We start from the raw sequence: 26,188 nt of genomic DNA on the forward strand, positions 1-26,188 counted from the left end.
CTCCCTTTGGTAGGTAGAGTTTTCGCTGCTCTGTGGTTGCAGGGCGTCAGGGTGAACAGTCGGAGGGTTGCTGTTGGCAGCAGGTCACGTCACTGTCGAGATCTCTGACCTGCGTCCTCTGACTCGTAGTGGGTGTGTGTGCTGTGAACAGACTGAGTTTATCCTTAGCTTGAAGGAGAGCATCGGGGGAAGGGGCTCTCCTGGGATCCTGCGCGTCCCAACGCCAAGAGCAAAGTGCTCAGACTGCTTGTTGCTGCTCCTCCCCCCAGGAGCGGCGGGGCTCCTGTCGGGTGGAAGTTCCACTGAGCTTGAACTGATGGGTCTGGCCGGTGTGACCGGATCAGAGCCAGCCTCCACTGCCTCGGGTTGACCCCCGAGCGGAGGCCAGGCCTGGGCGTTCGCTCGCCTGTCCGCGTGTGCCTGCTTTGGGGTCGTGGGCGCTGGGCCTTATGTGTCCCTCTTAAGCCTGGGTCGAGCGGCTGCCACCTGTGGCAGGTCCTTGTCCTGCTTACCCGAACTAACCTCTTGTGCTTAATCCCGGTGCTCGAGAAGGTTCAGAGTTCAATTGGGGTGAGAGGGTGAGGTTCACTCGTGGTGGTCGTTGCCAGCGGGTCCGCCTGAAGGAGCGGTTTTGGCGGTGGGGTGGGGGGGGAGTCCCACATGTGAGGTGTAGCTGAGTGACAGTGGCCTGTGAGCTTTGCAGGGAGAGCTGGTGGTGAGACCGGGGTTCACAGGGCAGGATGGGCCAAGGAGCCGAGTGACAGGAGTGCAGCTGTCGCCCACCCTCTCCACGGTCCCCTCTGTTGCAGGGTCTTGGTGTGACTTAGAGGCTGTCTTCCGGTAGCACACGGTCCCCTGTCCCCTTCTCCGCAGCACTGGGAAGTTCTGCCTGGCCCACCTCCTGCTGAAGAGGAACCCTGCCATGTTTTTCCAGCACTTCATCGAGTGTATCTTCCACTTCAGCAGCTACGAGAAGCACGAGAAGTACAACCGGTTCCCCCAGTCGGAGAGGTCAGCGCCGCCGGGGCGGAGTGTGGGGAGACGGGCAGCATCACCTCCTGGGCGTGCGGGTGGCTCCAGCTGCCGTTGGAAGTGAATTCCTCTCGGCCTCGCCCATGGGCAGTGCTCAGAGGGTCCTGTTCTGCCCTAGAGAGAAGCGGCTGTTCTCACTGAAGGGGAAGACAAACAAGGAGAAGCGGATGAAAATCTACAAGTTCCTTCTGGAGCACTTCACAGACGAGCAGCGGTTCAACATCACTTCCAAAATCTGCCTGAGCATCCTGGGTAGGACCGGCTGGCGTGGGGGATGAGACATGTGTGAAGGACCCAGCTCCCCTGCAGCCAGGGCCCCTTATGTCCTTGGCCGTCAGGTGTGCCATGCAGGCCGATGGACCACTGGCTGTGCATCCCCCCTTGCCCCGCCCCCGGCAGCGTCTCTCAGAAGCCCATCTCTGCTTCCTCCAGCGTGCTTTGCCGACGGCGTCCTGCCCCTGGACATGGAAGCCAGCGAGCTTCTTTCGGACGCGTTCGAGGTGCTCAGCTCAAAGGAGATCAAGCTGCTGGCGATGAGGGCTAAACCGGACAAGGACCAGCTCGTGGAGGAGGAGGACCTGGCCCTGGCCAATGTGGTCATGCAGGAGGCGCAGAAGAAGCTCATCTCCCAGGTGAGTGTGCTACTTCCTGAAGGGGCCTGTACGACCCCCGTCCCGAGTTCCGGGTGTCTGCCAAGGCCCCGCCTCATTCTTCCCATTGGCCTCAATGCTCACCTGAGGGGTGCTGTTCTCCACCTGTGCCTGTGGCTCCAGTGGCTTCCGCAAGCCTGGACCTGCGAGCCTGTGGCCTGGCTGTGCTGCGGGCATCTCAGGCAGAATTGGTCATCTCTCCCTCCTACGTGTCTCTCTCATCGTGGTTCCCGGGGGCTCTGTTGTGGAGAAGGGCACCTTTATCTGCCAAGTTACCCTAAAGGGAGCCTGAGTCTGGCAGGCTAGGCACAGAGCGCTGCTTGGCTGATGCGTGTGAGGATTGGGATTCGAACAACATCTGTGGTGCTCACCAGGCCCAGGTTCTGGTACCGAGCCTGCATCGCCACCTGAGCCCTGAAGCCTTCTGAGCCCAAAGGAGTGGACTTTGGTCACATCCAGTGTGTCCCCAGGTCTTGTCCATTCATCCCACAAATCTGTCTGTCTCACGTTCCCACTAGCTCCGCATTTATTTAACCTGTACCATTTTCATCTCGTTTCTTTTTGTTCTGGGCTGTGCACCGCCTTGCTGCCAGGGTAATCTTTCTTAGTGCAGATTTGATCTTTTTATTCTCCTGCTTAAAATAGACTGAGGCAGAGAGGGGGAGCAGGGCACTTTTGGGGCCATGGATCGTGGGTGATTATCTAGATGCAGTGTTGGTTACTTAGCATATACTTGTGCCAAAACTCGTTCATCTGTTCACATAACACGGGCAAATGTTGTGGTATGTAAGTTACACCTTATCAATGATATCTTTAATAAGTCGGTTGGTGGCTTCCTGTCACCTTCTGGATAAAATCCCAATTCTTCTTCAAGGCACACAGAACTCCTGTGTGCACAGCACGCCCTTCCCTCCACGCCTCCTCCCATCCCTCCAGTCTGCTGACTCTTGGCCTCTGTGGAGATGTGCTCTCCTGCCCTGTGCCTTTGTGTGCTGCCGTTTCTGCCCAAGGTGCCCTGTCCCACCCCGTCCTCCCCTCCTGCCACCCAATCCCTACACGTCCCCAAGGTTTTCCCTGATACACATCCCGCCCTGCTCCTTCCCTCTTAGGCATCCCTCTTCCAAAGTCCCTTGACACCTGCCACTCGTCACCTGGCCACACATTGTAATGCACAGCCTGGCCTAGAAGTAACTTGAAGGCAAGGGTTCTTGGCCTCATTTCTGTAGCCCTGGAGGTTAGCCTTGTGTCTGGTAGAGAGAAGGTGTTGGATGATATTTGTGGAGTGAACGCGTTTAAGCCATTTTTTAAGGCTGTCCCTGTACTTAGCCTCTGCTCAGACTCATCTTTATTAAATTATTTATTCCTCTAGTCTTTGCCCTCCTGTTTCAAGAACTCTGATAAGACTTTTTAGAAATTAGTGGATTACAAGTAAGGAACATATACTAGTGACTTTAAATGAGGAAAAGAATAATTTTCAGATTCAGAATGACAGTCTTGCATATGTGGGCTACTGTAATGAGTTATTTTTAATTCTAAGAGATTTAGTGCAGACCTCTGTGGTTAGTGATTGTTCTTGGTGAAGACTGCGAAGGCACTGTGTAAAATACCCAGCACGTTCTAAATGTGTGCAGAGTTACAGAGGGGGACACGCAAACCGTCTCCAGGCCCGGCCCCTCCCACATCGCCCTCCCACCTGCAGGCACGTGATGTCCCCAGTCCCAGGGATGTTGAGAGGAGGGGCCTGGTGAGGAGCCAGGGGTCCGTGGTGGGTTGTGGGGAGGTTTGGAGCTTGTGTCAAGTTCTTCATTCAGTTGTCCCTTGAGCAGTGTAGGGGCTGGGGCACCGACACCCCGCTCTTCCCACGTAGTTGAAAATCTCTAACTTACAGACAGGGGTTGTTCAAGGGTTAACTGTAATTCTAGTTTCTTTTTCTTGTTTAGAAATAAGAATAGTACTTGTCTGCATCCTGCTTTACAAAGCCCTCTGAGCGTTTTGAGGTAATGGTTTTACAGTCTCCCCGGCTGAGGTGGCGTTCCTCTCCAATCCCCAGAATCATATCAAAGATAAAAAGTAAACTTAGGTCGCGTATGAGATCGGCCACGCAGGCAGAACTAGGCTGAGGGAAAGTCTTTGTCTTTCAGAACTTTGTGCATCTCACACAGTCTTCGTTTGTGTTACCATAGGTTCAGAAGAGGAATTTCATAGAAAATATTATTCCAATTATCATCTCCCTGAAGTCTGTACTAGAGAAGAATAAGATCCCAGCTCTGCGGGAACTCATGCACTATCTCAGGGTAAAGTCGGCCTTGGGATTTGTGGTTGGTGCCACGCCCCTGTTGGTTACTCAGGGTGTCTTGCAGTCCTTACCGTGGGTGCATCCGGGCTCGGAGCTGTGCCCCAGGCCGGCCTCTGACTCGGGGGGAAGACAGATTGACTCCGCAGGTTCCTCAGAAGCTGGTCCTGCCTTTTTCGGGCAGTTGAGTCTTGTGTCCTTGCTGACAATTACATTCAGTTTTGAAGCTTCTCAGCTGTGGCTACAAGCAGAGCCCTCGTCTTAGTTCACTCGCGTGGGATAAAGTGGAAATGCTCATCGTTTAATTCAGGACTCTTACCTCCAACGCTGTCTCTGGGTTCCCAGTCGGGAGATGCTGCCCAGAGCAGTGGCTTCGGGGCGTCCTGACCCTGGTCTATGCAGTGGGGCACGCATACATGCAGAGCGGACATAAATGAGGCCTCAGGCCTCTCTGCAGAATCTTTCAATTAGAAAGAAATGCAGCATTTTTTTCCTTTTTGTTTACACTAGGCTATTTTCTTCCTCAAAAAATGCTAAGCATTCTTTTCCAAAAAGGGCGCTGAAAAATTAGATTGAATAATGATTTTTCAAATATCTCTTTATCCTACCGAAGTGAAGGTGGGAAAGACAGGCTGACTGTGGAGAAAATGAGGACTTCAGGTCACTCATGTTTTTTTTGCCCTGCTAAACCTCAGAGAGGAATAAAAAGAGCTTAGGTCCTAGGTAGACTCCTTAAACACGTGAGGAAAGTAAGTCCCCGTTTCTGAGCACACGCCGAGCACGGCCACACGGCTTGAACCGAGGAGGGTGGCACGGCTTCGTGTGGGCCCCATCGGAGCAGCTCCCGCAGTCCTCTCCTCCACCTGGGAGCCTTGGGGCGGCTGGAGGACTGGGCGGGTCTCATCCCCTAATGTGGGGCCACAGTAGATCTTTTCTCCCTCCAACATGTTAGGGAAAATGGTTTCTTCCTTAAGGCAGAGAGGCTGGGTCCTGGCATCCGTCCTTAAGACCTGAGAGCATCCTCGCCCTGATGTGCTCATAGCCTCTGTCAGGATGTACAGATGGCTCCGAGCCGCAGCTACATCCCCTGAGAAAGCCAGCGTGGACAGCCCCCCGTGGCCGGCTCCAGCCAGGACACTGTGTGTTGCCCGCTCCCCAGCCTCTGGCTGAGATTCCTGAGGGGCTGCCTCGTGGCACCACAAGACCCTTTGAACTGGTGGTGACCCAGAGCCGAGCCAGCCTGCCCAGATACACCTCCACCCCCATCCAGCTGTCAGGGCAGTTCTGTGCCCTGTGACGGGCTGCATAGGCTAAGAATGGGGGTTCCGGGTTACCTGGCAGATATGTGGAAGCGCCCAGGGGCTCGGGCCTGCTCGTGTGGCCAGTGCAGTGCAGCCGGCACTTCCTGGGCAGATACGTCAGGTTCACTCGTCGGTCGATGTAGTGGGACCGCCTGGTCTCGGCATGCTCCTGTTGTTGATGATGTCATGTGGGAGAGCTCACTCACTCATTCGAGAGAATGCTTATGGACGCCTTGGGTCTGTTTTAGGAGGTGATGCAGGATTACCGAGATGAAATCAAGGATTTCTTCGCGGTTGACAAGCAGCTGGCCTCAGAGCTCGAGTACGACATGAAACGGTACCAGGAGCAGCTGGCCCAGGAACAGGAGCTGGCGAGGCAGGCCAATACAGACAGGGCGGCCGCGAGCGCCCAGGGGGCGCAGGCCGGGCAGGTGAGTGGGCGGCCCCTCTCCATCTGCTCCCTGCCACCTGCCTCCCCAGCATGTCCCAGCATGCACTTGTGAGCGCGGTCGTCTGAGCGAGGCCCTGGGGTGGCTGGAGGCCTGAGGGTGTCTCAGTGTTCCCGTGTCCCGTGGACAGCATCGCCAAGGGCCTTCTCTCCGGTCGCCCCCGCCCATCTGGAAAGTCCTGAGTCCCAGTGTGGGGAGTGTGCAAGTTCCCGGAGAGCGAGGACCCTGCTGAGGGTCCTTGCTCTTTGATGGCAGAGAACCTGGTCTCCCCTGCAGCCCCCTCGGGCTGAGCTTCTCTCCCAGAATCCCTGACAGCCCTGTGAGTGCCATGCCAGGCAGCTGCCGGTGGCGTGGGTCTGAGACGGAACTGCTCAGAGGTGTAAACATTTCTTGACGTTAAGTGTTGGAAGATACATAGTCTTAATTTCTCTTCTGCGACAGGTTGTTCCGAGTTTGGAAATGCCAGCTCCTGCCGGCCGAGAAAATGGCACCGTGGGCACCGCCGCCAGCCAGGCGTCCGCATCCAGGCCCCATGCTGCCCACACGCCTGCACCTCTGTCCCTGGACACTGGGCCACTGAAGAGGCTGGTGCCCAAAGCCAGGTGTGCAGGGCCGAGTCACCATGTCCCCAAAGGCACCTCCCAGGTCACCCTGAGCATTGTTCGCATGTTGGCGCAGATTGGGTCTGAGGGAGGATGAGGGCGCGTCTCACCTCTGTGCTTCACTGGTGTCTTTGCGACAACAGGCCCATGTCTCCGAGCACCATCGCCATCCTGAATTCCGTCAAGAAGGCCGTGGAGTCGAGCGGCCGGAGCGTGGGGCTGCCACCCTTCACCATGTGTCCCGAGGGCCCAGGCGAGCCCACTGAGCGCGGTGAGTCCACCGGGCGGCTCCAGGGCTCTCGGAGACCCGGGCCCCCTTCTCCTTCCCCATCAAAGCATTTCTGTTTGTTGTCTTTAAACAAGGGACTTTGGGGACTTGGGGTCACAGGGAGTAAAACAATCCTGTTTATGATGGAGGATCTGGAGAATGGGGTGATGTGGAGACCCAGCCGTAGCGGTGAGGTGTGTGTGTGGTTTTGTGTATGCAGTTGTGGTGGAGGTTGCGTGGCTTTGTAACTGTCCTGTACACAATCCCACGACCAAAGCAACACGAGGAGGGCTTCCCGTCACCCTTCTGCAGTGCCTTGGCAGCCATGACGTGTTGCTCACCTGCCCGTTCCTGGAAATGTAGGTTTTCTCAACGTTTTGAAACAAGTCACATCACAAAGAACATCCTGGACCATACAGTCTTGTATGTGTGTGATCTTTAGGATTAACCCCCCTGAACGTCTTTAACCTTTTGATGGTCAAACTGTCGTCTCCAGTTTCCCTCAGTGACATCCCTGCCGTGGCCCATGAGAGCCCAGGTCCTACAGAGAAACACTGTTTCATAATTTTCCACTTTCTCTGCTGAGCTTTTTTTTTTTTTTTGCGGTACGCGGGCCTCTCACTGTTGTGGCCTCTCCCGTTGCGGAGCCCAGGCTCCGGACGCGCAGGCTCAGCGGCCATGGCTCACGGGCCCAGCCGCTCCGCGGCATGTGGGATCTTCCCGGACCGGGGCACGAACCCTCGTCCCCTGCATCGGCAGGCGGACTCCCAACCACTGTGCCACCGGGGAAGCCCTCTGCTGAGCTTTATAGACGCAAAATTTTCATTTTCATTGCCACTTGTTTGAATCCCAGTGAGAAAAGGCCATTGTTTCTCGTGTTTGTAATTTATTTGTATCTTTCTGAATTACCTCTTTAAAAGAATACTTTATTTGGGACAATAAGTGTGTTGTGTAGTTCGCAAGTGTTTTTTCTCATTGGAATGTTTTGTCTCTGGGGCTGTTTGGGTTTTCGGAGAGGTAACGCTCTCCCATTTCATTCCAGTGTCCTCGCAGGGCTTGGAGCAGGAGTCCAGCGGAGCTCTTGACCTCATAACTAAACGGGCGATCAGCACCCCTGACCGTAAGTGGTTCGCGGGGACGAGCCGTTCTCCTGACTCTGCGGCAGGTACCGCGTGTGCGGGGGTCGCAGCAGAGCTGCTTCAGCCACGTCGCGGGGCATCAGGTCAGACTGGGCACAGCTGACCGCCGAGCTCTTCCAGGTGCTTTTACACCTGGTGACTCCTCAGGTGGCCCGCTCCTCAGGCCACCCGCTTCAGGGGCCAGGCGTCAGCGCTTGCGGCACTGCGCGGCACTGCGGGCTGCCTGAGTGGGCTGAGGCCTCCCCTGCCGGCCGTGAGGAGAGCCTGTGTCCTCTCTCTCCCACTGGGAGGTTTTTCTAATGTCCCGTGCTTTTCTTCTATTTAAAAATAGAGGTGAGTTAGAAGTGTGTTTATTCCTATCACTTGTTTTATATATAGCCTATTATCTCAAAACCCATAAAAACCGTTGAGAAAATTACTGCAGTATGAAGAAACTCTGCCTGTCCAGAGTCTGTAGTATGTTTGCAAGGCCCCGCCTGGCGTGGCCCATGGGCCTCTGCCCATCTCCCGCCACCTGCCCCTGGCTCTGCACCCCAGGGTGGGCAGTCCTCCCAAGGGTGCAGGAGCCCCGCTCTCCTGGCGTCCACGTCCTGGGGCCCCTCCCCCAGCCATCACCCCTTCACTTCCAGAAGAAGCCCCGTTTGACCCTCAGAGTGGATGAGGTGCCCCTGGCACCACACTTGCAAGTCCTTCACCGTCCGTCTGGCTTTGGTTTGTAACTGTTTGCTCTCCACCACGTCTGGGGGTGCTGTCCGGGCCTGGACGGCGAGGGCTGCGAGCTGGCGGGACGAGAGGTCAGGTGGTGGCCGAGCTGGGCAAGGACTTGGGTGCTTCTCTCCGGCCCTACTGCTTTCTCGGCACTGGTCCTAGGCGTTATTACAGGAGGAGCGGAACACGCCGTTCCCCGTGGTGTCGAGGCCTCAGGGCATTGGGCCATCGTGCAGTCGTGCTCCGTCAGCGGGCACTTACTGGGCACCTGCTGTGTTCTTGCGCCTTGCCTGGTGGTTCTGTTACCTGTGAGCTCTTAGAATACTTAACGGGTTAGAGATGATTTTCATCCATCGTCCTGTGAAGGGAGATTAATGGATGAACAGAACTCCTACCCCACCCCTCCCCAGATGATGCCTGAATCGTGACAGCTTTTGTCATGAAGAGCAGGGGTGATTGGGGTCTAATGTTATGTATGTAAAAAGCCACCCTTTTCGAGCAGAGAGTGCGGTGTATGCTCTGTGCTCCTGTCCTGGCCGTTCGGTGCCAGATGCTGTGGGAGGGAGTGCATTTCCCGTCCTCTGCTTGTCCCCAGTCCCTGCTCTGTCCTGGCCGCACGTGCCCCTCACAGTGGCTGCTGCCCCTCGGATTTGCACTGGAAGTGAGACTACTTCTCGAGTCTCTTGAATGTAAAATTCCTGGGGCTCTCTCCTCACACTGAACCAGAAAGAAATGCTGGAAGGTTTCCTCCTAGCTCTCCCTCCTCTGAGAATTACCAGATAACTTAAGAAGCCCACGTTCTGCCTTCTCTGGTTTATGTACCGGTTCTGTCACCACTTCTCAGGTGGGGTGACCATGGGGAAGTGGTCTCGGCTGCACTCGGTGTGGACATGGCATTTCTGCTGAGTGGAAATGAGGGATTTTCAGAGCCAGATTTTAACTGAAAATGGGGGGAGGCGGCGGGTAGCAAGTTCCTCTTAGGCTGTAAGTCAGTGGCGAAGGTGCTGCTGCCTGGACGCGCCAGGATGTGCGGGTAGGGGGTTCAGAGCCCCCGGGGGCTCAGGGTCTGGACAGCAGCGGTGGAAACATACCCTGCTGCTGCCTGTTAAGGGGGCGCGAGAGGCTCCTGGGCCCACGGCACCACGGATGCACTGACGCTAGCCAGCCATGGCGCAGGGGATGCCCAGAGCCTGGCCGTCCTGGCGCGTGCGGTGACAGCGTGCCTACCGGGTACGGGGTGGGGGCGTCTCAGGGGCAGTGGGGGCCGGGCCCCCTGAGCACGGAGCCACCGGGGTGCACACGTGGATCTGGGCAGATTTGCCTCTGGGGATGGGGGGACCCAGGTAGTAAATGACAGTCGTGGTTCAGTGTTTTCAGCACTTACCTTGTACCGAGTACTGTGTTAAGGACATAACACAAGTGATCTCATTCAAACCTGGCAGTTCTTCTCAGGGAGGTGCATGGGTTTTCCCTTTAGAGATTAAGAAACTCGAGGTTCCCAGAGTAGCTCACACAACCGGTGGGACGCAGAGCCCAAGTCTGACCAAGGTGGGAGGGGAGGTGGCAGGCGAGGGGACATCCGGGGTAGCAGCAGGGCTGCAGTGACCAGAGGGAGGGAGCAGGGCAGCATCTTCAGGGGACTCTGGAGCAGTGACAGGAAGAGCAGGGGCTCTGCAGGGGGATCTGAGCTGCGGGTGGGGCCTCAGGCACGACAAGTGGCCGTCGAGAAGCCAAGGCTGTGCGCGCCGGTGCTCGGAGGGCGGTCAGGCCAGCGGTCTGGTCCTGCAGGGTGGCCCGATGATGGAGGCTGGGCTTGGGCACCGCGTGGGCCTGGGTGGACCCGTAGCAAGACCCGCATCTGACCTTGTTCAGTTTCTCTCCCTGAAGGCCTTCGCTAACCCTCCACTGACTCTCCCCTCCACCCAGGGACCATCCAGAATGTCACGTTTGGAGCGGGACTCAGCTACATCAGCTCACCCCGGACACCCTTTCCCGTCAGAGGCCACTCCCCCCCGGCCAGGTCCACGAGCCGTGCCGGCACCCCAGGAAGTCTGGGGGTGTCGGAGGCCCCGGGCCAGGGGGACAACGTTCTTTGTCTGTCGCTGCCCGACATGCCGTAAGTTCCCCGGCCCCTGCCCAGAGGTGTTCCCGTTGGGAGGCGGGGAGCTGTCCCACCCCAGGTGACACGCCTATTCCCCCCAGGCCCCCGCAGCCCCCGCAGTGGAACGTGACATCTCCCGCCAGAGGAAAGGACAGCGCAGCCCCCAGGAGGTCACGCCGCAAGGCCCCCCTGAAAACAGCCAACTGACCACTGTGCCCCCGGCCCCAGACGCTTCCACTGTGAGCAAAGGGCTTGCCTGTGAGTCCAGCGCCGCCCAGCTTTTCACCTGTGTGGTTGTGTGTGGTTGGTCAACCTTTTCAGTTTCTCCTTATGAAATACCTAGTTGAAAAGTGTAAAATACTAGAGAAATGCCTTAAGCATTTAATACTGTAACTTTACTCCAGATGGAAGGAGGCTGCCAGAGGGCGGCTTCCCACTCTGCTTCTCCAGGGACCCTTGCTGGACTGGAGGTCCTGCTCTTGCAGAAAGGCCTCCTTCCCTGGCTTCTCCCCGCCGTGGCTTGTGACCCTCTTTTCCCGACTTCTGCCAGCCTGTGTCACGTGCTAATTGTGTGCAATAAACCGAGAATTTGTGAATTTAAAAAGACTTGGACGATACCCAGTCCCTTCTCACAAGCGCTGTTCTGGTCCGTAAAGAGCACAGTCCTGAGCTTTCTCTTCTATAGTCAAGCTTCTGGTAGCTGGTTTCAGTTCCTTACACTAAGTACATAGTTTGCCGTATCTGATGTCAAAATCTTGATTGTCATATTTTTTCTATTCTTATTTATAAATTGCAGACTTTTAAAGCTTTTTCAAATGAATAAAAGTCTGAGTACAGCCTTCGAGTATTTTTAGCGCAGGGCTTTAATTGGTAGTCACTTAATTGACATCAAGTGTTTAAGAACCCAAATCTTCCCCGTTAGGGAAAAAGGACTCAATCTGTCTTTAACGTCCAGGTCCTCTGCCCCTGCCTCTGTCTTTCTCCTCACAGCAGACATCTTAGCATAGACTACAAGTCTCTGCTTAAGAAAACCCTCTGTGTTCCTCACCTGGAGCAACAGCAGCGCTGATGACATGCGCGTAGTCCGCTAAGGGCTGTTCCCACAGGAGAGTGGCCTTAGGTTCCTCTGTTGGCGCTATCAGGTAACCTTAAAACACTTGTATGTGCGTGTTTTGTCCAAGAATGACAAGAAATTTGGTTGGTTCACATCTTAATCCCAGTTCTACAGAAGTAAAAGCACAGGGTTGCTGTTTGCGTGTCCTGCACGTGACGGGGTGGTGGGATGAGAGGGTGGATGTCGTCATGACCCCCCAGCTCCCGTGTGTGTTGACACGCACGCACAGAGTCAGTCAGGGGGCTGCCCCTAAGCAAATACCCTCACCTCCGTCCAGCACTTCAAACCTAGGGCCATGCCTGACATGACACAGGAAGGACAGAAATGAAGAGACCGAGCTGCTTTTTTTTTTTAGAAGCTTTTATAAATGAGGTTTAAGAAATACCAACTCACAGGTGTGTTAGTAGCACAGGTCTGTGGCACTGTGTACAGCTGCAGCCACACCAAGGCCCCAGCAGCCCACGTGGCCTCATGTCTCCAGCAACGTTTACATCTTAAAATCACTCGATGCTCCTTTTCTGTCTGCATTTTTACAGTGACGGGCAGCAACCTCCCAGACCCCACACTCACTCCTCTCTCCTCCGTCAGAGCCAGAGCCAGGTCACATGGCACCGGGGCGGAGGTTTTAGGGTACAAGAAGACTACCCCATCACTAGGACAACCGAGGAGGAGGCTGGAGCTGCCCCCACAGGCGGAAGGGCCCTACCCTTCTCCACCCAGAGGAGCTGAAGATGAAGGGACAATCTTAGGTCTGTCTGCGCTCTCAAGACACAGATGGAAGAAGTCAGGCACCCCAGCATGACGAGGTGCTGCCCTCTGCTGCTGCCAATACTCCATGACAGAGCGTTCACACGACTCAGAAAAGAAAGGGCAACGGAAGTCTCAAGTAAGACACTGAAAGTTTCATCCCAAGATGACTATGTTCTTCTACATAAAAACCATCCTGTAACACAGAGTCGGAGGCATCCTTCTGAGAAGCTCCTTGGTCCCAAGGGCTTCACGCTGAGTTAACACAGCGGTGTGTCTGAGGCTAAGAACAAAGGGTGCTGTTCCTGACGCCCCCACAAAGCAGGCAGCATGTGGGGCACGATCAGGAAGTTGCCTTTGACTCAGGCACACACTTTGCCCATCGTCAGTCGGACCGTCGCCGGCCGCCCTTCCTGCTGTTCTTCAGAGGCTGGCCTCGCGACCCTGCACAACAGCTTCCTGTGCGACGAGACAGAACCTGCGCTGTCTTTGTGGCAGAGAGGGACAGTGGGGTTCATTGTCTTTAACAGATTTGATTTCAAAACTGCCTTTGGCCCTGGACCGTCGTATGAACTACACAAGTAAGTAAAATGAATTTAAAAGCCAGACAGCAGGGCTGCTGTTTCCTGAGCCATCTTCAGCCAAAAACCTCTGTCCCAGGGAAGCCAGGCTGGGGTGCCACACTGAGGACCCTGCCCTTGCCGCCGTCCTGGGTTGACCCACGTGGTACGTGAATGGCACCCTTAGGTAGGGCTGATCCACGCACGGCCAGCGTCGGACAAGGGTGGGCTCAGGAGCCAACGCTACTCCGAGCAGGTGTGCGGCCCCACCCCGGGCACCAACCAGCACGGTCTGCACACCGCGTCTGTGGGTCTGGGGCAGAGGTGGTCTGAGGAGCCCAAGGAAGAGGCAGCTTGAAGCCAACCCCGAGAGCCCCTCATGTCTCTTCTGGAGAGACGCAAACAGACCAAGACAGTACTCAACGGGAATTCTCTTAAAGGTTTCCTAAGCACGAGGAACACTGAGTGGTGTTTCCAATTGAACAGGAGTAGCTTGGGCTCCTGCCTTAAGTTGAACTTTTAAAAAAAGAGGTTATTTAACATTGTATGACAACTTATTTACAGTTTAAATAGAAATTTTCAATAATCAAAATACATCTTTAGCAAAAATTTAGAATGTAAAATTTTATAAAATACCCATAGAAAAGCAGAACATAGTATCAGTACCATTTCAGATTTAGCAGAAGATGAAGGTCTTCCTTCAACACTGGGACCCGCCATGGATGAGCAGGGTTCCTACAGGTAAGAAGATTCCCTCCTTCTAACAAGCAATTTACCTTCCTGATTTGGACTGTTGTTATAAAATGCTGACCCAAATAGATTCCCCAAGATGGACACTAGGACAGTGACAGCAAAGCCTCAGGATGAAGTGGCCTGACCACTTGGCCCCTGGCTCACAGGCCACCGGGAAGCCAGGTCACTGCAGCTGAGGCTCATGCCTTGACCCCCTGTGCCAGCCCTTCGATACCAATGCCGGCGCCACCTGCCACGGAGCAGATCACCATGCCTCCCGGGCCCTTGGCACCCGCCCTGAGGCCACCCAGGCCCCGATGGGGTCGGCCTCGAGAACCCGGTCACTTTTTGGCCTTGTGACTGTGCCCATCTTGAGGAAAACTCTTTTATTCGTGTGGCTTGTTAAAAAGTAAGAAAGGAGTAGTGGTCAACTTTGGCCAAAACAAAAAGCTTTCGTGCGCGTGTCCAGCCCCGTCTGGCTCCCCTCGCAGGGCTGCTCCCAGCAGGGTCCCCCGTGGAGGTATCCACGTGTGCGTGCGGCTGTGCTGCCATCTAGATCACGAACGAGGACTTGTGTCTGAAGTCGCCCTGCAAGGCCAACACCGGGTTAAAGGGCAGCCCGCGGCCATGCAGGGCCCAGCGTGTGGTGGGAAGGGAGCCTGACACCGCTTCCCCACAGCGTGCTCTGAGGAGAGGCCGCGAGGCCTGTGGACTGAGTGCCCCGCGAGCGCACAGTCAGGGGAAGGGCTGAGGGCTCGCGCTTCGGACGTGACTCAGAAATCTCTTCTACGGACCTGCTTGGTTCTCAGGGGAATGTCATCTTCCCTGCTTGGGACACTGCAGCCTCTAGGCTGCCTTACCTCGTCGTCCGTCCTGATGTAGTTAACTCCATCTGGCTTCCCTGGGTTCTTGTAGCTGAAACAGAGGGGAGCCGAGTGACCACCGGTGGACCACAGAAATGCCCACTGGAGCTTTGTGCAGGTAGGACAGGCTCACCTTTCCCCGTTCTGCTTGTTGTTGATGAAGTAGCCACGTCTGTAGGCACAGCAGATGCCCACTGTGATCAGGGCCAGTACAGTCAGGACAACCAGGACTCCCCCAATAATCCCGCCGATGTTGAGGTCATCTGGAGAAGAGAAGGGGTCAGAAGACGCGGCCTGCTGCCCCTGCCCCTCCCGGCCCGGAACACCTCCGCCCACAGGCCACGACACCCACCCCCTGCGCCAAAGCCGTGTGGCACTGCCTGCGGGGCATAACAATCATCTGGGGACATTATTACTGGACGACATGGTTATACTACAAAGACAGCTAGGAGCCAGGGTCATAAGGCAGAAAAAATTCTCCCTTGTCTAGTACAGCGTTCTTGAATGTGAGTGCACTGTTATTTAAAAATAAGTCTTTGAAATTTTGATTTCATAACGTCAGTTCCCAAGCTCTATCCGTAGAGAGTCCAGAGGTCTGGGGCAAAGCCCAGGAATCTTCCTCCTGCCGAGAGCAGCTTCCCAAATCTGACAGCAGCCAGAGCAGCTTCCCAAATCTGACAGCAGCCAGAAGAGTCGCCTGGAGGCTGACTCCACAGGTGAGGGGGGCCCTGAAGTCTAACGCCGTCCTGCCCTCAACCCCCCCTTAGAGCCAACACCCCCAGAGAAAGAAGCACCTGAACAGGGCAGAATTACTGGGGCTAAACCCTGGGTTTCAGCTTACTGCAAAACGGTTAAACTTGATACATTTCTGGAGAACCTTGGATCTCGACAATTCTATCAGTTACCAAAGAAATGGAGTTCATGGAACGTCGTTAAGAGTTACAAGATGAGGAGAGGACCAGCATGTCAGTCCTCCAGCTGCTCCTTGGTGCGTCCTCGCCTCCTCCCACCGGACCCGGGCAGAGCCCGTGTGCCCGCGCAGCGGGGGTCACAGCTGAAGGGCACCCACCGGCCTGCAGGGCAAGGCTCGGCAGAGACACTCACACGCTTCCATGTCCTGCTCCTCGCAGCGGGCTGAGCCTGCATCGTTGGAGGCGATGCAGTAGTACTGGCCCGAGTCCTCCTTGTGGATGGCGCTGAACACCTGTTTGGGGACTGGGAGTGAATGGGGACCCGACAACAGGGCTTGGTGCACAGTGAGCCCCCTCCATGCCAGGGGCACCAGAGCCGGCAGCAGCCGGGCTTCACGTGCCCGTGACTCCAACCCACTGCCTCCTCACGCCCCACCACAGGGTCATCCACGAACATCTGTGTGTCTCTAGAAGGACTTTTTAAAAGTCGTGCCCACGACACCACGACCATGCTGAACGCAGCCAGCAGTTCCTCAACATCAGACGTGTGGCCAGGGAGCAAGTCCCAGATGCCTCCCGACTCTGCCCCGAGGACAGCACCGGCCAGGCCACCTATGCCCTCCTCAGTCACTGTCCCCGCCTTGGCTCTGCCCCCTTACAACTTTTCTGTCTGTAAAGGGAGGGCAGGGTCCCCAATGTGCGGGGCTCAAAGCTGCTGTCTCGTAAAGTTTACTGTCTCTTAATAACTGCTCTTCCCACGACACAGACGTGCGCACCCGCCCCCCTTCTGAGAGACCTTACCAGGGTGCCCGTGTCAGGGTTGAAGAGGAAAGAGGAGTTTCGGAACCGGGGGTTGGCCCTGGAATCTGTGGGCAGCGGCACGTCATTGCGGTACCAGCTGTAATGCGGCCGGGGGTAGCCCTCGCCCTCCTGGCAGGTCAGCGTGGCCGCCTTGCCCACAGGCACAGCCCTTGGCACCCTGCACACTGGGGGCACCGGCTTCACTGCAGGAGAAGCACAGCAGGGGTTACGGTCAGCAACAGGGCCCTGTTCTTACCACGGCCCACAATGAACCTGCTCCAAAAACAAGAGAGCCAGCCAGGCTCCAGACGCTGCGTTGCGGGCAGGCCCGCTCCCCCGCAGCTCACGCTGCCTGTGGTTGCCCCCGTAGGTGACCCCCCAGCGTTCCCAGTGCCTCCACCCCCTCTAGCAGGTGGACAGAAGAAGCAGAAGCTCCCCTTCTCACCTCCAACCCAACGCAGGCAGCCTGAGCTTCCTCTTCCCCACCCTGCCCCGCCAAGCGCCACACCCTCGGGGACGTGACCGTAGAAGCAAAGGAAGGAAGGAAGCTGGTCTTCTCCCCACAGGCAGGCGCGTGAGCCGAGGGCAGGGGCCACCACCCCACGTGCACCCGCACCTTGCACAGTTAACTCGATGACAATCTCATCAATCTCCTTGCGGTCGTGCCGAGCAACCACCTCGCAGCGGTAAAGGGCTGAGTCCGTCCGGGTCACATTCCAGATCTTCAGAGAGGTTTTCCCCAGCAGTTCTGCACGGCCGGCCAGGTCTCCTGTACAGAAGACAGGGCACTGAGGGGCTCTTTACAGACAGCTCTGCTGCTTGAAGGAGGAGGTTCTGGGGCCATCTCTGGTGCCTCGGCAGGAAAACTACAACTGGCTCGTCTCCGTTCCTGTGAGAATGCCGAGCGCCAAGGGAGTGCCTGGGCTGTAAGAGGACTTGGCCATGTGTCTCTGTTGTTAAGGCAAGGGCCTCCTTTCCTTTTCATCATTCCCAGAAAGGGTTCCCCATTAAAAGAGAAAACAAGTTAAACAACATTAAAAGACAAACAGCTTCCACAAATGGTACTGGGACACCTGGGTACCCACATGCAAGAGAATGACATGGACCCCTACCTCACACCACACACCACACAAACCTTGCTGCACAAGCTGAAACAAACACTTAGGAAAAAACAGAGACGTGAATAACCATGACCTTGGACTAGACAGTGATCTCTTAGGTCACCAAAAGCACAAGCCCACAAACACAAAGTTATATCGGCCCTCACGAGCCTTTCATAACAAATTAAAAACTTTTGTGCTTCAAAGGACAGAAGCAAGTAAGAAGACAATCTGCTGACTGGGAGAAAATCATATATCTGGCAAAGGACTAGTATACAGAACGTATGAAAATTCGCAATTCAACAAATAACCTAATTAAAAATGGACAAAGGATTTGAGTAGACATTTCTCCAAAAAGATAGACAAATAGCCAATAAGCACGTGAAAAGATTCTCAACATCATTAGCTGTCAGGGAAATGCAAGTCAGAACCACAACGAGATACCACTTCACACCCCCTAGGATGACTGGAATCAAAACAATGGATAATCTCAAGCGTTACTGAGGATGCGGGGAAACACACAGCCAAGGGAACGTAAAATCGTCCAGCCACTGTGGAAAAGAGCGTGGCAGTTTCTCAAAAAACTGAACATGTGATACCACATGACCCCACAATCGTGCTCCTGCTAATTATCCCCAAGAAGTGAAAAATTACGTTGGCACCAAAACCTGTACAATGTTTATGAACATTATTGATAATAGCCCAAAATGGAAACAACCCAAATGTACAGCAGTTGATGAAATGCGGCATATCTATAATGGAATATTATTCATCGATAGAAAGAAGAACCGGGACTTTCCTGGTGGTCCAGTGGTTAAGAATCCGCCTTCCAGTGCAGGGGACATGGATTCAATCTCTGGTCAGGGAACTAAGATCCCGCATGCCACGGGGCAATTAAGCCTGTGCTCTCTAAAGCCCGTGCACCACAACTAAAGATCCCACGTGCCGCAATGAATATCCCACGTGCTGCAACTAAGACCCGACAAGGCCAAATAAATATATATATTTTTAAAAAGAACAAAGTACAGACACTTGCTACAACATGGATGAACCTTGAAAACGATGCACTAAGTGAAAGAAGCCAGGACCAAATATTGTATGATTCCATTTATAGGAAGCATCCAGGACAGGCAAACCCACCAAGTGGATTAGTGGCTGCCAGGCTGGGGAAGAAGGGACACGGTTTCTTTTGGGGGCGGGGATGTGCTGGAATCTGACAGTGACGGCCACACGACTTTGCTGAATGTACTAACCACCAACTACACGCTTCAAAACAGTGAGTTTCATGCTATGTGAATTACTGTGTCTCAATTAAAACATTTTTAAAGCATAAAGGACACAGTAACTCTTTAAGAAGCACAAAGAACCCGGGCACTGACAAATAGGGGAAGAGTTAGAAAAGAAAATGACACAAAAATTAGAAACGAATTTACTAAACCTGCTAATTGGTGACAAGTCTAGGAAGGATTTACCACACGTGATGGAAACGGCAAAATGCTTTTGCTAAGAGAACGAACGTGTCTGACGGCGTTTTCTAGTGGGAAGGTTCGTCATCCAGGCACCAGCAGGGGTCAGAGCGTCCACCGTGTGGGAAACAAGTAAACGCAAACCCACCAGGCGCTGGCAGCACAGCCCTGCCCTAGGCAAGGCCTCCCTCCAGGCCTCTGTTTTGTGTGGCAATTTCTGGGGGGGGAAGAAACAGAAAGTTGCTTAAGAACATTCTCACTCCGTCAGGGCTTATCCAGAACAGCCTGATGAAGCTGCCAGAGAAAACCGATTTGTTTCCTGAGAATAGCATTGCCATCTCTTCGTAAACCAGAGGTGGGAGGATACTGGTGGGCAAACAGAACTGTTTCTAAAAGCCCATGACCCCCGATGATGTGGAGGACCTGAGGAAGAAAGGCCGTAATTTCAGGTTGATGGCGCAAAGCCTCCACCCCTTCCCTAAAACCCCCACTGTCATATTCTCAGAGGGATCGGGGCTGCCCACCTCTGCAGCTGCGCTGACTCTTCCATCCGCCTGCTGTCCCCCGGGGCGGCCCCCTCCTGCCATCACAACCCCCCGCCCCGTCCACACTACCCTGACCCCCTCCTGGCCTCTGCAGAAGAATCCTGAACTGGGCCCTGCTCTCAGCTGTGCCCACCACCAGCCCCATCTCTAAAGCATCAGTGGGACCACATCACGCCCCTCCTGAGGCCTTCCAAGCGCCATCCACCTCGTGTCTGCCCTCCCCTGCTGGGCCAAGAGCCAGCGGTCCCTCCAAGAAGCTCCCTGCGCTTCCATGTCTTTCTGCCCCACGTGCTCGTGGCCCAGCACCTCCCTGCAACCCGTACCCTGCCCTCCGCATGGTGCACTCAGCACCCAGGTGTGTACAGTGGGTGCTGCTGTCCCCCTGCTGTTCCATACTGTCCTACTAATGAAGTCACTTATAAAGTCGTGGGTCACGATAGGGAGATGGCCTCGGAGAATGCTCACTCAGATACCTCGAAGCTACGGCTGTGCGTGGACTAAAATCCTAACTGATTACGTGATGTTTACTGAAGCAGGGTCACATACACTATTCTCACTACTTTTGCATGTTGGGAGGTTCCATACACTATTCTCACTACTTTTGCATGTTGACTTTTCCATATGTAAAACAAGACAGAACACCAATCCTGGCTACAGATGCAGGTCCAGTTAGAGCAAAGTCTTGGCCACAAGTGCATGCCTGGGCCTTCTGTACAAACCAGAGGACCACAGGATCATACCCTGAATTTTGTTGTCAAAAAACACATATGTGGTTTGTTCATCTTGGATTTTCTTCCACTCAATCCTGGGGTCATTTGTCTGTGAATCCGTAATGATACAAGATAGTTCCACACCTAATGAGCAAGGGAAGAAAGAGAACTGTCAGTGAATGTGGAACAATTTTAGGTTCACTTGTATACCCAGACCCTGCAAGCTATATGTATATTTAGGTCTGTCGTGTAGATTAAAAATCTAGCTAGCGGGCTTCCCTGGTGGCGCAGTGGTTGAGAGTCCGCCTGCCGATGCAGGGGACGCGGGTTCGTGCCCCGGTCTGGGAAGATGCCACATGCCGCGGAGCGGCTGGGCCCGTGAGCCATGGCTGCTGAGCCTGCGCGTCCGGAGCCTGTGCTCCGCAACGGGAGAGGCCACAACAGTGAGAGGCCCGCGTAACGCAAAAAAAAAAAAAAAAAAAAAAAAAATCTAGCTAGCTCCAGGCTCCAAGAGACTTTAGTTTTATCTAGAAAAACAATATAGATGATTAGCAAAGACTTTTATTAAAGAGAGCACACGTTCCCCCTAACACTCTGCTCGTATATAAGAACGTTCTTGGTTGTGTAAACGCAAAGCCAGGCCAGGAATCAGGTTTCAGCCAACAGAAAGCCTGCAGACTTGCCCACGGGCTGCTGAAGCAGTGCTTCGCTCACATGTGCACATCAGATGGCTGCTGGGGAGCCAGCCACCCCCAAGCCTCTTGGGCAGGACACATCTGTGTGTGTCTATCCTGCATCGGCTGCCAGATCACCAAGTGGTGCCCCTTTGCCTAAACCCTTCCTTGGACTTACTTTCAAATTCCTGTACCACTGGGTTTCGGTTGCTGGATTTGAGATTCACAGCCCCTATCAAGCAGCCTGAGGGAAAAAAGAAAAGTAAAATCAGAGACAACGCGACACTAAGAGAGCAGAGAACCCGCACTTGACATCAGACTTTCCCTTCATGGCGGCTACAGTCACGAACCACAGAGGATGTCAAATGTCATGTTCCAAAACAAAGTCTCTTAGATACAGCAGGGTGACTGCTTTCTGAGTCTGACCTTCACTGGAAGGAACCCAGGAGAAAGAGAATTCTCAGAGTGAACTTTCCTTCTTAGTCCCAGAACAAAGCCTCTAGAACTTCCAAGACCTTCCTCTAAGAATGTACTTTTTAAAAAACGATTGTAAGAGAGAGCTACACAACAGACTGGACAACCCAGAAGAAATGGACAAATTCTTAGAATCATACAACTTTCTAAGACTGAATCGTGAAGAAAGAAAATCCAAATAGCTCACTAGTAAGGAGACTGAAGCAGTAACCAAGAGCTCCCCCCAAACAGAAGTCCAGGACCAGTCAGCTTCACTGGTAGATCCTACCAAACATTCGAAGATTTGATACCTGTCCTTCTCAAACTATCCCCCAAAACTGAAGAGGACAGAACACTTCCTAACTCATTTTTCAAGGCCAACATTACCCTGATACCAAAACCAGACAAAGATAACACACAAAAAGAAAATTATCTCTGATGAACATAGATGCAAAAATTCTCAACAAAATATTAGCAAACTGAATACAACAATACATTAAAAAGATCACACACCATGAACAAGTGGGACTTATCCCAGGGATGCAAGGATGGTTCAACATCCACAAATCAATGAACATGACACACCACATTAACAAAATGAAGGATAAAAACCATATGAGCATCTCAGATGCAGAAAGAACATTTCACAAGGTTCAACACCTATTTATGACAAAACTCTCAAAAAATGGGTATAGAAGGAAGCTCAACATAATAAAGGCCACAAATGACAAACCCACAGCTAACATCACACTCTACAGCAAGGGTCCCCAACCTCCGGGCCGTGGACCGGTAGGCCTGTTAGGAACCAGGCCACATAGCACGAGGTAAACGGCGGGCAAGCAACCGAAGCTTCATCTTCCACTCCCTATCGCTCACATTGCCGCCTGACTGCCACTCACATTACTGCCTAAACCATCCCCCCACCCCCATTCTGAGGAAAAACTGTCTTCCATGAAACCAGTCCCTGGTGCCAAAAAGGTTGGGGACCACTGCTCTACAGTGAAAAACTAAAAGCTTTCTTTTACAATTGGGAACAAGGTAAGGATGCCCACTCTCACCACTCTTATTCAACACAGGAAGTCCTAGCCAGAGCAATTAGCCATGAAAAGAAAATTAAAACATCCGGGGACTTCCCTGGTGGCCCAGTGGTTAAGAATCCGCCTGCCAACGCAGGGGAAACAGGTTTGATCCCTGGTCCGGGAAGATCCACGTACCATGGAGCATCTAAGCCCATGTGCCACAACTACCAAGCCTGTGCTCTAGAGCCCATGAGTCACAACTACAGAGCCCACGCGCCACAGGTGCTGGAGCCCACGTGCTCTAGGGCCTGTGCTCCGCAACAGGAGAAGCCACTGTGATGAGAAGCCCGAGCACCACAAAGAGTAGCCCCCACTCGCCGCAACTAGAGAAAGCCCGTGTGCAGCAACGAAGACCCAACACAGCCAAAAAATAAATTAAAAAAAAAAAAAAAAAATTAGGGGCTTCCCTGGTGGCACAGTGGTTGAGAGTCCACCTGCCAATGCAGGGGACATGGGTTCGTGCCCCGGTCCGGGAAGATCCCACATGCCGCGGAGCGGCTGGGCCCGTGAGCCATGGCCGCCAAGCCTGCGTGTCCGGAGCCTGTGCTCCTCAATGGGAGAAGCCACGACAGTGAGAGGCCTGCATACCGCAAAAAAAAAAAAAAAAAAAAAAAAAAAAAGAAAAAGAATTAATAAAAAAAATAAAAACAACCAAATTTGAAAGGAAGAAGTGAAATTATCACTATTTGTATATGACATGATTTTATATACAGAAAATCCTAAAGACTCCACCAAAAAACTATTAGATATAATAAATGAATTCAGTAAAGTTGAAGGGTACAAAATCAACATACAGAAATCTGTTCTATTTCTAAAAGTTAACAACAAGCTAGCAGAAAGAGAAATTAAGAAAACAATCCCATTTACAACTGCAACAAAAAGAATAAAATAACCTAAGAATAAATTTTTCCAAGGAGGTGAAAGACCCGTACAAAGAAAACTATAAGACATTGTTCAAAGAAACTGAAGAAGACACAAAGAAACGGAAAGACATTCTGTGCTCATGGACTGAAAGAATTAACACTGTTAAAATGTCCATATTACCTAAAGCAACCACAGATTCAGTGCAATCCCTATCAACATCCCAAGGGCATTTTTATTTTTCACAGAAATAGAACCAAAAATTCTAAAATTCATATACAACCACAAAAGACCCTGAATAACCAAAGCAATCCTGAGAAAAAAAGAACAAAGCTGGAGATATCACACTCCCTGATTTCAAACTACATTATAAAGCTTTAGAACTCAAAACAGCATGATATTGGCAGAAAAACAGATATAGCTCAATGGAACAGAATTGAAAGTCCAGAAATAAACCCACACATATATGGACAATTAATTTATGACAAAGGAGCAAACAGCATACAATGGAGGAAGGATAGTCTTCAATAAATGGTGTTGGGAAAACTGCACAGCCACATGCAAAAAAAAAAATTGAAACTAGATGACTATCATATGCCATATACAAAAATCAACCCCAAATGGATTAAAGATCGAATGTAACCCATGAAACCATAAAACTCTAAAAGAAAACACAGGCAGTACGCCTTTGACATCAGTCTTAGCAATATCTTTCTAGATATGCCTCCTCAGCAAGGGAAACAAAAGCAAAAATAAACAAATGGGACCACATCAAACTAAAAACCTTTTGCACAGCAAAGAAAACAACAAAATGAAAACACAAGCTACCAAATAGGAGAAGACATTTGCAAATCATATATCCAATAAGACATTAATGCTCAAAATATATAAAGAACAATAAAAAAAACCCCAATAACCTGATTAAAAAATGGGCAGAGGAACGGAACATACATTCTTCCAAAGAAGACATACACATGGCCAACAGACGTGAAAAGATGTTCAACGTCACTAATTATCAGGGAAACGCAAATCAAAACCACAATGAGATATCACATTATATCTGTCAGAATGGCTGTTATCAAAAAGGCAAGAAATAATAAGTGTTGGCAAGGATGTGGAGAAAAGGAAACCATGGTGCACATGGATAATGTAAATTGGTGCAGCCACTGTGGAAAACAGTATGGAGAGCCTCAAAAAACTAACACTAGGGAGCTTCCCTGGTGGCGCAGTGGTTGAGAGTCTGCCTGCCGATGCAGGGGACACGGGTTCGTGCCCCGGTCCGGGAAGATCCCACATGCCGCGGAGTGGCTGGGCCCGTGAGCCATGGCCGCTGAGCCTGCGCGTCCGGAGCCTGTGCTCCGCAGCAGGAGAGGCCACAACAGTGAGAGGCCCGTGTACCGCAAAAAACAAACAAAAAACTAACACTAGAACTACCATATGACTGAGCAATTCCACTCCTGGGTGTTTATCAGAAGAAAACAAAAACACTAATTATAAAAGATATATGCACCCCTATGTTCATTGCAGTATTATTTATAGTAGCCAAGATATGGAAGCAACCTAAGTGGCCATCAATGGAAAAATGGATAAAGATGTGGCATGTGTTTGTATATATATGTGTGTGGGATGGAATATTACTCAGCCATAAGAGGATGGAATCTTGCCATTTGCAAAAACATGGATGAACCTTGAGGATATTATGCTAAGTGAAATATCAGGTGAAGAAAGACAAATACCATATGATTTCACTCATACATGGAATATAAAAAAGCAAACAAAATGACAAAATAAATGAACCAAACCAAACGATAACAAACATGTAGATACAGAGAACAGAGTAATGGTTACCAGAGGGGGTGGGGATGGGTAAAGGGGGTCAATATGGTGATGCGTGGAAAGTAAACCCTTGGTGGTAAGCTGCTGTAGTGGATACAGAAGTAGAAGTATAAAGCTGTGCACAAGAAGCTTATATAATGTTATAAAATCAATGTTACCTCAATAAAAAAAATTTTTTTTAAGAATTTTCTTTTCATCATCTCCCAGACCTACATGGGCCTTCTTGTCATTCCTCCCTCCTGCCCGGTACCTTCCCCTGCATGATGGCATGGACATTCTGGGTACAGTTACCAACCAGGTAAGAGACCACCTTGCTGGATTAGCTGTTTATCTAACCCGTGATTTCTATCCATTAAAAAGTTTGCACCAGTCTTTGGTAAAATAAGAAAAATAACAACATGGCATTTTCATGAGGCTTAGCTGAATGAAGCTATCGATGAAATCAAAATATGCTATTTGCATGGTGACCTCTTTCACAATTAGCACCTGACTATCCACGTGTTTAAACAACGCTGAAATCAGTTATCATGGTCTCACAATGTCTTAGCTGATTTCTTGGAGACAAGATCAACTAGGTACATTGACCACCTACAAAATGTCATTCTTCAGCTACTTGACCTCTAGGAGAATATGCCCTCCCCAGAGAAGGCCTTCCTACGTTAACCCTCATTAAGGTCCCTGGACCTCAGCTTACCACACCAGGTAAGAAAATGTGAAGACTTGTACTCTGAGCTGCAGGTCACAACAATCCATTTTTTTAATTTTTAAATCTTATTTAATGGTTCGGCTACATGTATACATTCCAAGTATGTGTTTTGATGCTTTCTGTCTTATTTAGTAAGACTTCATTAATTACAGCAGAAGCCTTAAAGAATGTAATAATTGGGATGAAAGTCAGAAGTATAGGGGCTTCCCTGGTGGCGCAGTGGTTGAGAATCTGCCTGCCAATGCAGGGGACACAGGTTCGAGCCCTGGCCTGGGAAGATCCCACATGCCGCGGAGCAACTAAGCCCGTGCGCCACAACTACTGAGCCTGCGCTCTAGAGCCCGTGCTGCACAACAAGAGAAGTCACCGCAATGAGAAGCCTGCGCACTGCAACGAGAGTAGCCCCCGCTCGCCGCAGCTAGAGAAAGCCCGCGCACAGCAACGAAGACCCAACAGAGCCTAAATAAATAAACTTTAAAATTAAAAA

General features: G+C 52.2%; 2 protein-coding genes across 5 annotated transcripts in view; one reads left to right on the plus strand and one right to left on the minus strand.

Annotated features, from left to right (window-relative positions):
- Nucleotides 1–11,379, plus strand: part of NCAPD3 (non-SMC condensin II complex subunit D3) — a 57,624-nt gene extending 46,245 nt beyond the window's left edge. For both annotated transcript variants that reach the window (XM_032640377.1, XM_032640378.1), the window contains exons 25-34: nt 874–1,011; nt 1,151–1,284; nt 1,465–1,664; nt 3,866–3,976; nt 5,525–5,707; nt 6,167–6,327; nt 6,471–6,598; nt 7,638–7,715; nt 10,369–10,558; nt 10,645–11,379. In XM_032640377.1, coding sequence (XP_032496268.1) covers nt 874–1,011; nt 1,151–1,284; nt 1,465–1,664; nt 3,866–3,976; nt 5,525–5,707; nt 6,167–6,327; nt 6,471–6,598; nt 7,638–7,715; nt 10,369–10,558; nt 10,645–10,750 — 1,429 coding nt within the window. In that variant the 3' untranslated portion in view covers nt 10,751–11,379. The remainder of the gene's footprint in view (nt 1–873; nt 1,012–1,150; nt 1,285–1,464; nt 1,665–3,865; nt 3,977–5,524; nt 5,708–6,166; nt 6,328–6,470; nt 6,599–7,637; nt 7,716–10,368; nt 10,559–10,644) is intronic.
- A 620-nt stretch (nt 11,380–11,999) lies between these two features.
- Nucleotides 12,000–26,188, minus strand: part of JAM3 (junctional adhesion molecule 3) — a 61,739-nt gene continuing 47,550 nt past the window's right edge. Inside the window, exons 2-9 of one of the 3 annotated variants that reach the window (XM_032640379.1) lie at nt 20,945–21,010; nt 20,123–20,236; nt 16,888–17,040; nt 16,272–16,474; nt 15,664–15,763; nt 14,693–14,822; nt 14,557–14,611; nt 12,000–14,284 (exon numbers count right to left, since the gene is read on the minus strand). In XM_032640379.1, coding sequence (XP_032496270.1) covers nt 14,249–14,284; nt 14,557–14,611; nt 14,693–14,822; nt 15,664–15,763; nt 16,272–16,474; nt 16,888–17,040; nt 20,123–20,236; nt 20,945–21,010 — 857 coding nt within the window. In that variant the 3' untranslated portion in view covers nt 12,000–14,248. Of the gene's footprint in view, nt 14,285–14,556; nt 14,612–14,692; nt 14,823–15,663; nt 15,764–16,271; nt 16,475–16,881; nt 17,041–20,122; nt 20,237–20,944; nt 21,011–26,188 lie in introns of all 3 variants that reach the window. The other 2 variants (XM_032640381.1, XM_032640380.1) reach the window with 2 other exon arrangements.

The sequence above is a fragment of the Phocoena sinus genome, chromosome 8, assembly GCF_008692025.1.
Source record: "Phocoena sinus isolate mPhoSin1 chromosome 8, mPhoSin1.pri, whole genome shotgun sequence".
NCBI lineage: Eukaryota > Metazoa > Chordata > Mammalia > Artiodactyla > Phocoenidae > Phocoena > Phocoena sinus.